We start from the raw sequence: 12,999 nt of genomic DNA, 5'->3' as shown, positions 1-12,999 counted from the left end.
GCTTCACATGTTATTTATGAGCTCCAAGACCCTTTCAGTCTATTTAGAATCACCATAATTCAAAGGAGAACTAAATAACTATACAAACTCATTTGTCTTTAAACTAAAAGTAATGCAAGAATTATCAGCTCGACCCAAATGACTTGAGTTTGTAAACGGACGGATCATAGTTTCTTTTCAAAACACATTTGATTTATTTGAAGTAGTCCTTGAATCACATATTTTCTATAAGCTCACCAATCTCACTTAGCAACATCAGTAAATCAGTAGAGTCTATCACAGGAAGCTTTGACGCGATTGTCAGTGTCATCACTATTCCGCTTTAGTCATTAACGTTTTTGATCCACCCACCAGTGAATCAGGGCGATAATAGTAAATAGACTGTCCAGCGCGATAGAACGAAATATTTGCAGAATGTGAAGGAGTAATGAACCGAACAATGCGAGACGAAACTTTCTCAGACTGAATACGTGAGCAAGGTTTTAACAGCCTATAGATAAAAGAGGCGCCAGACTATCCGAATGACGAGATTAGGATCCCTAAATTAGGTTTCTCGAAGTTACTTTAGTTACAAACTTGGATAACAATGATTTAGTAGTAGTAGTTACTCGTGGAGCTTATAAGGCTTAGTAGGTACGCATGAGACTTTTTTTTGCTTTTTACGATATTCACCGTATCGATTATGTCGATTATTACCCTAATTGGTGCACGACATGTTTGCGAACGGTACAACCACTCGACTTTTTCCTTTAATCTTCTTCGTGATTAAGACTAATGATGGAGTAAATTGTTGTTTGTTTACAGCCAATATTTACATCGTATTTTTGCGTTTAAGCGTGTTTGTTTCGTCGCGTGTTCGGAACTCCACACCCTTTCTCCTTGACTCTGGCCGTGACTTAGCGGCACGGATATAGGCACTCCTATCGCAAATATGCTCGCATCCTGTAGCTATTGTCTTTACGAGTGTTATGAATCACGGCCACATCGCCACTGCCACTGGCCGCGCTCTGTAATTGTGCAAATAATGTGTGATATTGATAAGTGCGAGGGCCCTCGTGACGTAGTGCTCCCGCAAGTGACATTTCCGTCCGATAAGTTGACGCCGACTCTCCCCGCTCTTGCGAATGTCCCACACTCCCACTTCTAAGAGTAATATGGTGTTATCTGCTTTTCTTGTAAGCTATTTGTTATTGAAGGGGAAAGTGAGAAATTTCGGTTGGTTTTCTCAAGTTTGCTATAGTTGTCAACATCGTATTGTCTTACCTATTTTCATATCAATAATATTATATTGATGTATCTAGCCACATTTCTATACGCAGCCATTGACGTGACAATTAACTAGCCGACTACCCCTAGACTGTCAAAGACACGCCGAAACGCCCTTTCATAATAGGCAACAGGTAATAATTGCTCACGCTCTAGCGGGGATGTATAACCCTAGGGCACACGTTTCACATACATACCTACCAGAATACCACCCGCGTCACATGCGGCATTAATTTTTATTCTGAACTCTGAAAGAATTTAATACACCGCACATGTTACAAACAAACGGAATAGTTCCAGTTTTTATTAAAATATGAAAGTTTTTGTTTCATTTAATTCCCTTAACCTGGTTGGATCCCACTGCTGGGCAAAGACCTCCTATCTTTTATTTCAAATCACCCTATCGGCGGTAAGAAGAGGAAGATACGATCAGTACTAAAAGATATTTCATAAAAAAAAACGTATTTTATTGAATAACACACTCGTTCTTCAAAGCCCAAGTTCAATCAAATCACATTAGTAGTACGATAGAGTTCAGTGTTCGCTACAGTAATTCAACTGTTTGATTTGAACTCGCGACCTTTCCATCGTAATCCAACGCCTTTGGCTGACGACTTTAGTCTACTTGTTGATCAATGTTGTTTGTTGGTGTTAAGCTAACATTTATAGGTTATCTTTTTATAGAATACCTAGAATCGTGAGATTTTTGTACAAAATATCAAATAGTAATAAACGTATAAGATGTATTTTCAATTAACCTGGCGATACGTGAATCGATTTACCATTGTCATAAAGTGTCAGTAACGTTCGTCTCCCATTTTTAGACTATTTCGCTCGACTCGACTATCTTTATATATATAATAGTGCTATGTTTATTTGATCATTCCAAGACAGACTCTTAATTGTTAAAACATCAAAGATCACTTTAAAACAATAACAGTAATAAAAGTCCTCCAATAATTTTTAGTACATAGGTGAAATAAAAATATCAAACAACATGAAATTTCTGCCGTCGCCAAGACCTTTTCAGTCTTAAATTCTATTGTGAAGGCACGGGCTCTCGAAATTCAATTTGTCTGGCTTATTAAATATTATTGGTACACGCTGTTATATACTTCAAATAAATACCGGGCTTGCTCATCTATAATATAAAAATGAATCGCAAAATGTGTTGGTAAGCGCATAACTCAACAACGCCTCGACCAATTTGGCCAAATCTTTTTTTTAAATGTTCGTTGAAGTTTAAGGATGGTTTTTACGGCGAGAAAAATTAGAATTATCGCTGGAAAAATCCTAAAAATAACCCTTTTCTTTTTCTCATACAAATCTATATATATAAAAGAAAGTCCTTATAACTCAAGAACGGCAGAACAGATTTGGCTGAAAATTGGTAGGGACGTAGCTTAGAGCCAGGAGAGGGACATAGGATACTTTTTATCCCGCTCGACCGTGTTTGAACATGCTAGAAGAACAGAATATGGAAATAACAACACCAATCAGTCATGATCTCCTGGTAGCTGTGGATCTATTTTCCGATCAGAATTAGGCCTAAAAAACTAAAAAACGGCTCTATAAACCTTTTCACAGTTACCAGGAGATCATGACCACTTGCTTGCTAAACAACTTTAATTTTTATAGATTTAGCTTCAAAACCGACGTAACTTTATAGAAACTTTTTCACCCCCGTTAAGGCAGAATTTCCAAAAATATTTATTGCGTCATTCTTAATTTCTAACTATGTAGCCAAATATTAATTTTAATCGAATTAACTCCAAAACTGACGGAGTTTCATACAAACTTACCCCCTCTTTCTACCCCCCTAAAGAGCGAATTTCCAAAGAAAATAGCCTATATGTTAGCGAAGACTAATAGCTATATAACAAAAAAGTTTCATCTAAATCCGTCCAGTTGTTTTTGCGTGAAAAGCAAACAACAAACAGACAAAAAAAAATTAATCATATTTTTGGCTTCTGTTGGTTGTATGAAGACCCCCCATTTTAGTTTTTCTTTAATATGATCTATAATGTGCAGACATGAGATTGTTATAATTTTATTATATTATGTATAGGTTTACAAACACTTTTTTTAAATAATAAAATGCCATTTTTATTTTAGAGACAAATACAAAAATATAACAAACTACATTCAAGATTTCAATCATCTATACTTATATTATAAAGCTGAAGAGTTTGTTTGTTTGTTTGTTTGAATGCGCTAATCTCAGGAACTACTGGTCCGATTTGAAAAAAATCTTTCAGAGTTAGATAGCCCATTTATCGAGGAAGGCTATAGGCTATATAACACCACGCTATGACCAATACGAGCAAAGCCGCAGTAAAAAATGTTTCAAAAACGGGGAAAATTATCTGTTATGTGACGCAAGCGAAGTTGCGCGGGTCAGCTAGTTCAATTATAAAAGTCATTGAACTAGGATTTAGGTGGAATTTGATTATAAACATGAATACGATGATAAGATGTCTTAAGTACGGGCGACGTACGTACATAAACCTTTTCAATGGATTTCCTTCGAATGGTTAAGATTCGTAGAACTATGATCAAAACCTATGGAAAAAGCTGCCTTTCGAAGAGCTGTTTATTTGTCATACAAAAAAGGTGTATTTTCAACTAGCTGACCCCCGCAACTTCGCTTGCGTCACTTAAGATAATCATAATTTTCCCCGTTTTTGTAACATTTTTCACGGTTACTCTGCTCCTATTGGTCGTAGCGTGATGATATATAGCCTATAGCCTTCCTCGGTAAATGGGCTATCTAACACTGAAAGAATTTTTCAAATTGGACCAGTAGTTCCCGAGATTAGCGCGTTCAAACAAACAAACAAACAAACAAACTCTTCAGCTTTATAATATTAGTATAGATTTATACTTAATCTATTCACATAGAGCCCTATTTTGTAGTAATAAATAAATATGTATGAATTATCAAAATGTATCTTTATCTATATGTACGCGTATAACTTTGATACAAAAATGTCAATCCCTCTGTTATGGGTGTATACACGAAGTGGCCAAAATAATATTATTTTTATTAGATAAAAACATGTTGATGTGTTTCAATATGTAATAAAACAGTTATCAATCGCGGGGACGATAACATCGTGTTTAGGGAGCCCAAGGGTGGGAGGGCGACTTGAGATCGATGTAAATTGATACACGAGTTAAAGGGGTTATTCTCTAAACCGCTCTATATTCATTATACAGATAAGTAGAGCATCACGCAAAGTATTCTAATAATAAGTACTTTTATTAAAAATGTGGTTTTTATTGTTTGATTTACTACTTCTATGATGGTTTAAAGATAACAAGCATGGTAAGAATTTCTTCGTCCAGAGGTATTTGCGATTATTTTAGCTACAATCGTAAATAACATACAAAGTAAATAAACGCATAGTAATATTTACAAAAAAGTGTCGATATTATTTCCTTGACCCATTTTATTTTCGTTATCTAATCGGTGTAACTGGAATTCCCGACAGTGTAGAGCAAATACGCAAACTTAAGTAATGACAATATCCTAACGAACCCTGACTAGAGCTTTCAAGGCAATATTCCGCTTTTTATCGTGAAACTTTTGTTTTTTATTATTTCTCGTAACTTATTACAGTCATTATTATTATAACAAGTTGCTGTCTCGCTTCGGATTGCTCCCCAAAGATTAACGTCTGGAACTCAATTCTATTTGTTTTCTCGCTGTAGCAAAATGAATTCTTTGGCTAATATTACCCTGTTATTTATTCAAAACTGTTTTATTATCAAAGCTTTTTATTAAACATTTTCAGCAAAATCTTAATGAACAATCTGTGTGTAGGTGTGACTTGTTTCACCCGCTACAAAGTCGAGCGATGTCAAAATAGTCACCTCGGACCGTCGACTTTGAGACAACATTGCAGCCCTCGTTGGGGATTATCTCTACTTTTATTGACATAATCATACACTGCGATGAAAACCGTTTCAAATAAATGAATACCATCATGTTAAAGCAATTTGTCGGCTGTAAAATTAACTTAACGTTTGATTATTTCCCTCTGTCTTGTGATGGTTTATTTTACACGCAATAATAGTTTACGGACTGTAATTTTCTATCAATTAAATGTAAATAAATGGCTGGATCGAGTTTAACGCCTGGTATACGTTAATTTAGGCTTGTAGGTGTAATAAGTACTTAACTATAGTAATCTTCGAATGATTTGATCTTTATCAAAGCGTTTTACTCGAAAACCTATTTATCACTTACGATTTAGAACAACGATAATGTCTGACGTGCCATATAGATCCAATTTGTAAGCGCTTTCAATCTGAACCACGTACTAAGAGCTAGACTGATGCAGTAAACGAAGTGAGAGGGGTTACCACTCTACAAAAGTATTTAAGTGGAAAATACTTAGTGTTGAGTGTTCTCACTCAATCCGCTTGATGCAATATTTTTAAGAGAACACGACCGTTTATGCTTTCCATTTCTCTTGACAAGCACTACACTTGAGTTTAAATAACTTTGTGGAACTGGTGTCTGTTTAATTCTGACTTACATTTAGTTTGCCTTTTTCGAGTCAACGTTTTGACAAATTAGTAAACAGATTATCTAGACATAGTTTTGTTTTGATTAGGTACATTGTTTTAAATAGCAAGTTTTAGAAGTTGTAACCTTAACAATGTGAAGCTTGTTTAACTGCATATATGTTCTGGAACTTCCGAATTTAGATATAAGAAAAAGAAAAGCCCAAAAGTCGTTAATAACAAAAATTAATTTGTCAGCAATATTATTGTCCTACAAGAAAACGTTGTAAGGGGAGCCAAATATATGCACATGATTATCTAAATAGCCACTTAGGAGTTACGGAAAATCCCACGTCTGCTGTTTCGTCGTATGAATGAATATATTTCACGAAATTAGCTCAAGGCTTAGTACCGTATAAAGAACAATAATATAATAGGCTACTGACTCAAATGTTACCTACGTTTATTTTGACGTAATGTTCCTGCAATTGTCTTATTATTATGCCTTGTTTATCCGCATCCTAATGCATTGGTTTTTGTAGGAATTTTACCGCATTCCTGTGGCTACTATAATAAAACTTTACCTCCTATTGGTTGCGGTGCACTTAGGATATTACATATTTTTATATCCCATCTTTTGGACCCTGGGACATAATATTTTGGACAATGTCTTTGTTTTGTTAGGAAATTACAACAGCAACAATGTCATGATTGAAGTAGTTCACAGTTACTCTTATTGTGTAAAAATGTAAGTATCCCTTTGCGTAATTCTTGAGGGAATTTTCTAGGGTGATGTTAAATGTCGTTGTCGTTTGAAGTCTCTGAAACAAAAACTCTCACTCGTAAGGTGAACACCTCTAGGGAGATTCTCTCAGTGAATTGTATAGAGACTGTATCCTCAGTCACGGTGACGTCAATCGGATAAGTGCGAAATATTTTGCTTTTTAATAACATCTCCCCTAGCTTTTCCTTCGACCTTCCCTCGCTCCTCTGCCAATCATATTAAACCTTAATGTGTCTTCGAAAGCCCCACAGACACATACGCGTATAGCTGTATATCTATCTGGGGTTTAGCAAATCAATTTTATTAAGAGTACATTTTTATTCTCTACCAGTATTATTATTCTTAGGCGAAGCGTGATAGTCAATATCACCACGCAGCACAAAATAAGGATTAAAAGAATCCTTATTTTAATCCTTTATCCACTGCTGGGCAAAGGCCTCTCCCTTTTCTTCCAAACCTGTCCGTCCTGTGCCATACTCCGCCACGATGGACCCGTAACTGCCGTTAGATCATCATAAAATAAGCATACTTCATGTATAGTTCGGCCGATATTATGTAACTAATGATATATTTATTTGTTTGTTTCAGACAAGATGGAGGAGCGGGAGAACGACGCGGACCATGGGGTCCCCGACATGACCATGATGCCGGAGATCACCGAGCAGGCCATCAACGACAACCTCAAGAAACGATACATGCACAACCTCGTATACGTATCCTTTTATATCAATGAACCTACTTGCAACGCAACTGGCAGAAGACGTCAAAATCTGCTGCAGTAGCAATATTTTAATTTTATTTCAACCCCGGACTTACAACTATAAAAAGTAATTAGGTAATGAGTATTATGGCTTCCATTTCACATAAACTTGAATACATGTTACTTAACTTTCGCAGAGAATTACGAGCGAGTAATAGTAAAACTATACTCAACTTACTATGTATTTCATTACCTGTACCTATGTGTAGGTATACATTTTAATATCAAGAATACTGCCTTGTACGTAATAAATACGGTCGTAGTTCTCAATCTACCAGCACGTAACTAGGTGTGAGTGGAAACTTAAGTTTTACGAGTATTCTCCGTCGGACTTCTACGGGTAACGGGAATGAACGCGAACATTGTATTTATCTTTAAATTCGCTAAACGTATCGACCCAGTTTCATTGATATGTAGGAGGCGAACGAAATTCGCTTAAAAAAGGAATCACGAGAATTCTAAGTAGATATCATTTATACAAAAAATACTTTGTCAGTTGGAATCCAAAGAAGAGGTAACAATTAAAAATGTCTGGTTCTGCTTTTAGATTTTGAGTCTTTAGTCATGCTTTATATTCGCGGTATATTTTTGTAGCGATAGCCATGCCTGTCAGAACAGAACATGTTAATGAACGTATGAAAATCCAGAAATTAAATTTCCATTTATTCATTCCCATACAAAGCGCTCTCGTATATTTTTCTAGCTTTTATCTTCCATATTGTGTTGTTCCGTTTTGAAAATGGACACTTATTATTGAGTAAGACGTTAGTTTCCTTAATAATAAATACAGACGTACACAGGATCCATTCTAGTCGCAGTGAATCCTTACAAGGAGTTAGGATGCTACACACCGGTAAGTTGTAATACAAATAAAATTATACTTTAGTAAAACATATAGAAATACTAGCTGACCCGCGCAACTTCGCTTGCGTCACATAAGAGAGAATGGGTCAAAATTTTCCACGTTTTTGTAACACTTTTTACTATTACTCTGCTCCTATTGGTCGTAGCGTGATGATACAAAATTTGCTTTTTTTCACGAAAAATATTCTCAATTTTTTTTATATCTCTTAATATATGTAACGAAATTGCGCTAAGGCATATCCGTCATTAAAACAGTTGCCATGACAACGGAATTTTGTTAATTCAATGTCATTATAATAGTGATTATTCGGGACTTCGTTCGTCATCTGAATTTTCCCGGGAAATGCATCATTTTCCCGGGATAAAAAGTAGCCTATGTCCTTTCTCGAGTATCAAAATATCTCCATACCAAATTTCATGCAAATTGGTTCAGTAGTTAAGGCGTGATTGAGTAGCAGACAGACAGACAGACAGACAGACAGACAGACAGACAGAGTTACTTTCACATTTATAATATTAGTATGGATAACGGTTGAATGACAGGCGTGTTACTTGTGTACCTTACTTAGACTAATAAGTGTGGGTTCTAATTATTTGTTGCTCTCTACTATTGCATATTTTTGCAAAACTTCGAAGACTTTGCAAGCTTTCTATAGTCTGGCGATGTAACTATTTCCAGTCGGAAGTAAGAGTTGTAATAAATATGCAAAATACCTTGAGAAAATTCCTTATCGATTAATTGTCGAAAGAAAAGAGGCGTCAAAAGAATGTCGATTCATTAAACACAATTTTACGCACTTCCTAATGATTGTCTTCGCATTTCTTACGCCAAAGTTTGCTCTCAACAATGGCTTGTCAGTTTCCATTAGTTGAACGCAGATGTACGGAGGAAATAATACATTATTCATCAGCTGTTAATTATCTATTATGTATGAACCGTTGCATACATTATGTGCGTACACACACGCCTGATAGTCGCCAATTATACGGAATATGTAATACGAAAGTTAGATAAGGCAATTTTATGGCTGATTGACTTCGTCGGCTGATGTTGAGTAAAGAACTAAAGTTTTGATCGTTTCTTGTTAATGAACTAAAAGGGAAGGTACTTTCATAGTATTGCTATAGAAGTCTAGTTTTACTGTACTCTATTAAAATCGATAACATTAGAGGACTTACGATTTTGAATAGCATTTAATATCCTATATTAGCCTACAAACATAAAAAATGCAACGACATTGGTTGTCGAATTCGCTCCTGGAAAATGCATATCATGCCATCTCATACATTTAATTGAAGACGATATATTATGTCCTTATTGGTTAACCAAAATAATGTCACTTTAAAACTACATTTTATTACATAACATAACATAAATTTGATGTTTGCAGGAACACATGCAGGAGTACAGAGGCAAAGCCTTCGGCTCGATGGCGCCACATGTGTTTGCGCTGGCTGAGTCAGCGTACAGCTCACTACAGGTATGACCGTACATTATTCGCTCATTGTTACTTGTTACCAGTTTTACCATCGATACTTATCCGTCACAAAGAGGCCAGATTATTCACACGATAGCTGCAGTTTCTCCCCTCGATCATGTTGGTTTTCTTAAGAATATGATTCAGATTTCTAGTGTTTAATGATTGTCTGATTCATCAATGTTTGTATGAGACATACAAATGTATGTCTCGAAAAACGATATGAATCTTTAACCTTAATGTCCTCTGACTAACGGTTTTTGATTTCAATATACTGTAGACAGTTCTAGTTATTGACCTGTTATTACCTACTTCTGTCTGTCTTTACCTGTTGTACTGATAGATTTCTAACCTTTCCTTATAAGCTGATTCTACTACTGGTTCAAATAATAGCGGATTTTCTATGATTTGTTAGAACGGTGAGAAGAATCAATCAGTGGTGATATCAGGAGAGAGTGGCGCCGGCAAGACAGAGACTACAAAGTTGATCCTGCAGTACCTCTGTGCGGCAGGTGGAACAGCCTCGTGGGCTGAACAACAGATATTAGAAGCAAACACCGTGTTGGAAGCGTTTGGTGAGTAGACAATTTTATAAAGATTCGAGACATTAATATTGCTGTTCAGACGTTTGAAAAAAACTTTACGTCGAAGATGTGATGCTGCATAATATGCTGTAGTGCAGCATTCTGCGCCGCTAAGGCGTCGCGTCAACTCGTCGCGTTAATAAGGAATTACAGTCTACAAGTGGTAATTCTGACGCAAGTTAATGCCGTCTCGTACAAATCTTATGACACCGTGCATTATTATAGCAGGTCGCAATGTGCTTCAACGTTCACCACTTTAATACCAACGTTAAACCTGCCAGATATTAGCGAAAACCATTTCAGCATCCTCTGACAATTACGTACTAACTGTACAGAACAATTAAGAGAATAATTCCCAGTTCTGTGTAGGCACTTGTTATTTTAATTAAACCTACAAAAGCTTCAAAGCGCCCACGCTCCTTTGTACGGTAGAATTTTAACGTTGATTTTCTTTTTTGTACAAAGTTGATGAAGCAAAGGCCTTGCCCAAATATAAACATTGTCGTGTCAACGACTTATCAAGTTGTCATATCCATAGATAACACCCCTCATTTAATATCAAACGAAGGGGGGTGACGTGGCGTAACGAGAGCCCAACCCTTCTCGAGACTGAAATCGAATAATGACTCAAATCTGTTTGAGTTTTAATAACTTATATGAGATTTGAGGGTTGAAGAAAAAGACTGGAGGCAACATTACTTATTGATCTTACGCAACAGGTTAAGACGCATGTGAGAAGAGCTTGTTAGACGTTCATAAATAGTTAAATAATAGGTAAAAATTTGCTATTATTTGTTTGTAATTTCTTTGTAATCGTTACAGGTAACGCAAAAACGGTTCGCAACGACAACTCGTCGCGTTTCGGTAAATTCGTTGAGGTGCGGTTGGATCACCGCGGTGGCATCAAAGGTGCCGTGCTCAGGGACTTTCTGCTGGAACGAGCCAGGATCACAGGACCTGCGCCCAGGGAGACTAACTACCATGTGTTCTATCAACTGGTGGAAGGTGCGAAGGTAAGATATCACACAGTTAAAACATTACAATATGTACCTTATGGTATTAACAATGCTTATGTTATATTTTATAGTATCATAAGTCTTGCCATTGTTTCTTAATATGTTACATACTTATGTACATAAATTAGAAAGAAGAATCTGTAGCTAATCGTAGCTATTGTAGCTTGTAATCTAGAAAACTAAGGCCTATTGACGTAGATAAAGTTCTTCTGCCGTATCTAAGCATGTTCTACGGACAATCTATACTAATATAATAAAGCTGAAGAGTTTGTTTGTTTGTTTGTTTGTTCGAAACGCGCTAATCTCAGGAACTACTGGTCCGATTTGAAAAATTATTTCAGTGTAAGATAGCCCATTTATCGAGGAAGGCTATAGGCTATATAACATCACGCTATGGTCATTAGGAGCGGAGTAGCAACGAAAAATGTTACAAAAACGGGGAAAATTTTGACCCATTCTCTTAGGTGACGCAAGCGAAGTTGCGCGGGTCAGCTAGTCATACATAAAATCACGCCCTTTTCACTTGCGATAGGGTAGACACACACGTTCTCTATTATATTCCTTTCCGAATATCAAGAACCATTTCTCAACATATCTATAGATTTGCCAATTTCTGTATGTATATTTTTCTCATGATTGTAGCACAATGCCGAGCTTCGCTCATCGCTCCGTCTCCGCGAAGACGTGCAGTACACATACCTTCGTCCGGAAGACGAGGAGGCTCATCGCGGCCGCGGCGGAGAGCAGGGCAAGCTGGAGGCGCTGCAACTGGCGCTCACAGTGCTGCAGGTCCCACCACACATGTGTGAGGGACTCTTTAAAGTGCTGGCTGCTATACTGTGGCTCGGGAATATACATTTTGAGGTATGTTGCGTAATAATCATTATTGATCTATTACATTAATGAGAGATCAATGTGGGAGAGTATCTTTTCCTTATAGCTTCATTGTAAAAAATAGCAAACTGCCTATGTGTAAACTATTCTACTATCAATACGACAATATACAAATCAATTCATCTTATCTTTGTCTTGTAAGAAAAGCGGTATATTTCTTACCTAATTTTAATTTGTTGATTTTTGTGTTGTAGGATGTGGATGGTGAGCGTACAACTCTTGCCGCCGAGGATTCAGAGGCGGTCGACGCAGTAGCCAATCTGCTAGGTCTGCCGTTGCCGACCGCCCGGCGCGTGCTGTTGGAGAGACAGATCAACGTGCGCGGCAATGTCACTGATATTCCACTGCGCTTGCCTGAGGTAAATCACTCACGATATCTCTATCTCATACATCATCTTACAATTACTCTTGTATTTATTTAAAGGTTTTTTGCTTCGATTATAAGTGCATTTACCAAGCGGTATTTACTAACGCTACGAGAGCAAATCACGTAAATCTACGCTGAAGAGATATAAAAATACTCATATCATCGTAAAGAACTTGTCGACTAATAAAACGTCCAATTAATATTGATATATTGTATCTCACAGGCTCGCGAGAACCGTCACGCGATGGCCCGTGCGCTATACGCCCGTACGTTCGCATGGTTGGTCCGTCACGTGAACAGTTGCTCGGCACCCGGGCGTGCGGCGCGGGCACTCGGCGTCCTCGACATCTTTGGCTTCGAGAACTTCCACACCAACTCGCTAGAACAACTGTGCATCAACTACGCCAATGAAAAACTACACATGTTCTTCAATAACTACGTGTTCGCACTCGAACAGGATATTGTGAGTCTTTG

The 12,999-nt window shown here is 37.0% G+C and overlaps 1 protein-coding gene across 2 annotated transcripts in view; it reads left to right on the top strand.

Moving 5' to 3' along the window:
- Myo81F (unconventional myosin 81F) overlaps positions 1 to 12,999 on the top strand; it is a 73,682-nt gene that overhangs the window by 44,887 nt on the left and 15,796 nt on the right. For both annotated transcript variants that reach the window (XM_076126685.1, XM_076126684.1), the window contains 8 exons: positions 7,151 to 7,275; positions 8,113 to 8,175; positions 9,578 to 9,667; positions 10,080 to 10,239; positions 11,071 to 11,261; positions 11,907 to 12,128; positions 12,353 to 12,517; positions 12,749 to 12,988. In XM_076126685.1, coding sequence (XP_075982800.1) covers positions 7,156 to 7,275; positions 8,113 to 8,175; positions 9,578 to 9,667; positions 10,080 to 10,239; positions 11,071 to 11,261; positions 11,907 to 12,128; positions 12,353 to 12,517; positions 12,749 to 12,988 — 1,251 coding nt within the window. In that variant the 5' untranslated portion in view covers positions 7,151 to 7,155. The remainder of the gene's footprint in view (positions 1 to 7,150; positions 7,276 to 8,112; positions 8,176 to 9,577; positions 9,668 to 10,079; positions 10,240 to 11,070; positions 11,262 to 11,906; positions 12,129 to 12,352; positions 12,518 to 12,748; positions 12,989 to 12,999) is intronic.

This window comes from Anticarsia gemmatalis, chromosome 19 (genome assembly GCF_050436995.1).
Source record: "Anticarsia gemmatalis isolate Benzon Research Colony breed Stoneville strain chromosome 19, ilAntGemm2 primary, whole genome shotgun sequence".
In the NCBI taxonomy this organism is placed as follows: domain Eukaryota; kingdom Metazoa; phylum Arthropoda; class Insecta; order Lepidoptera; family Erebidae; genus Anticarsia; species Anticarsia gemmatalis.
This window is presented reverse-complemented; position numbering and strand designations above follow the sequence as displayed.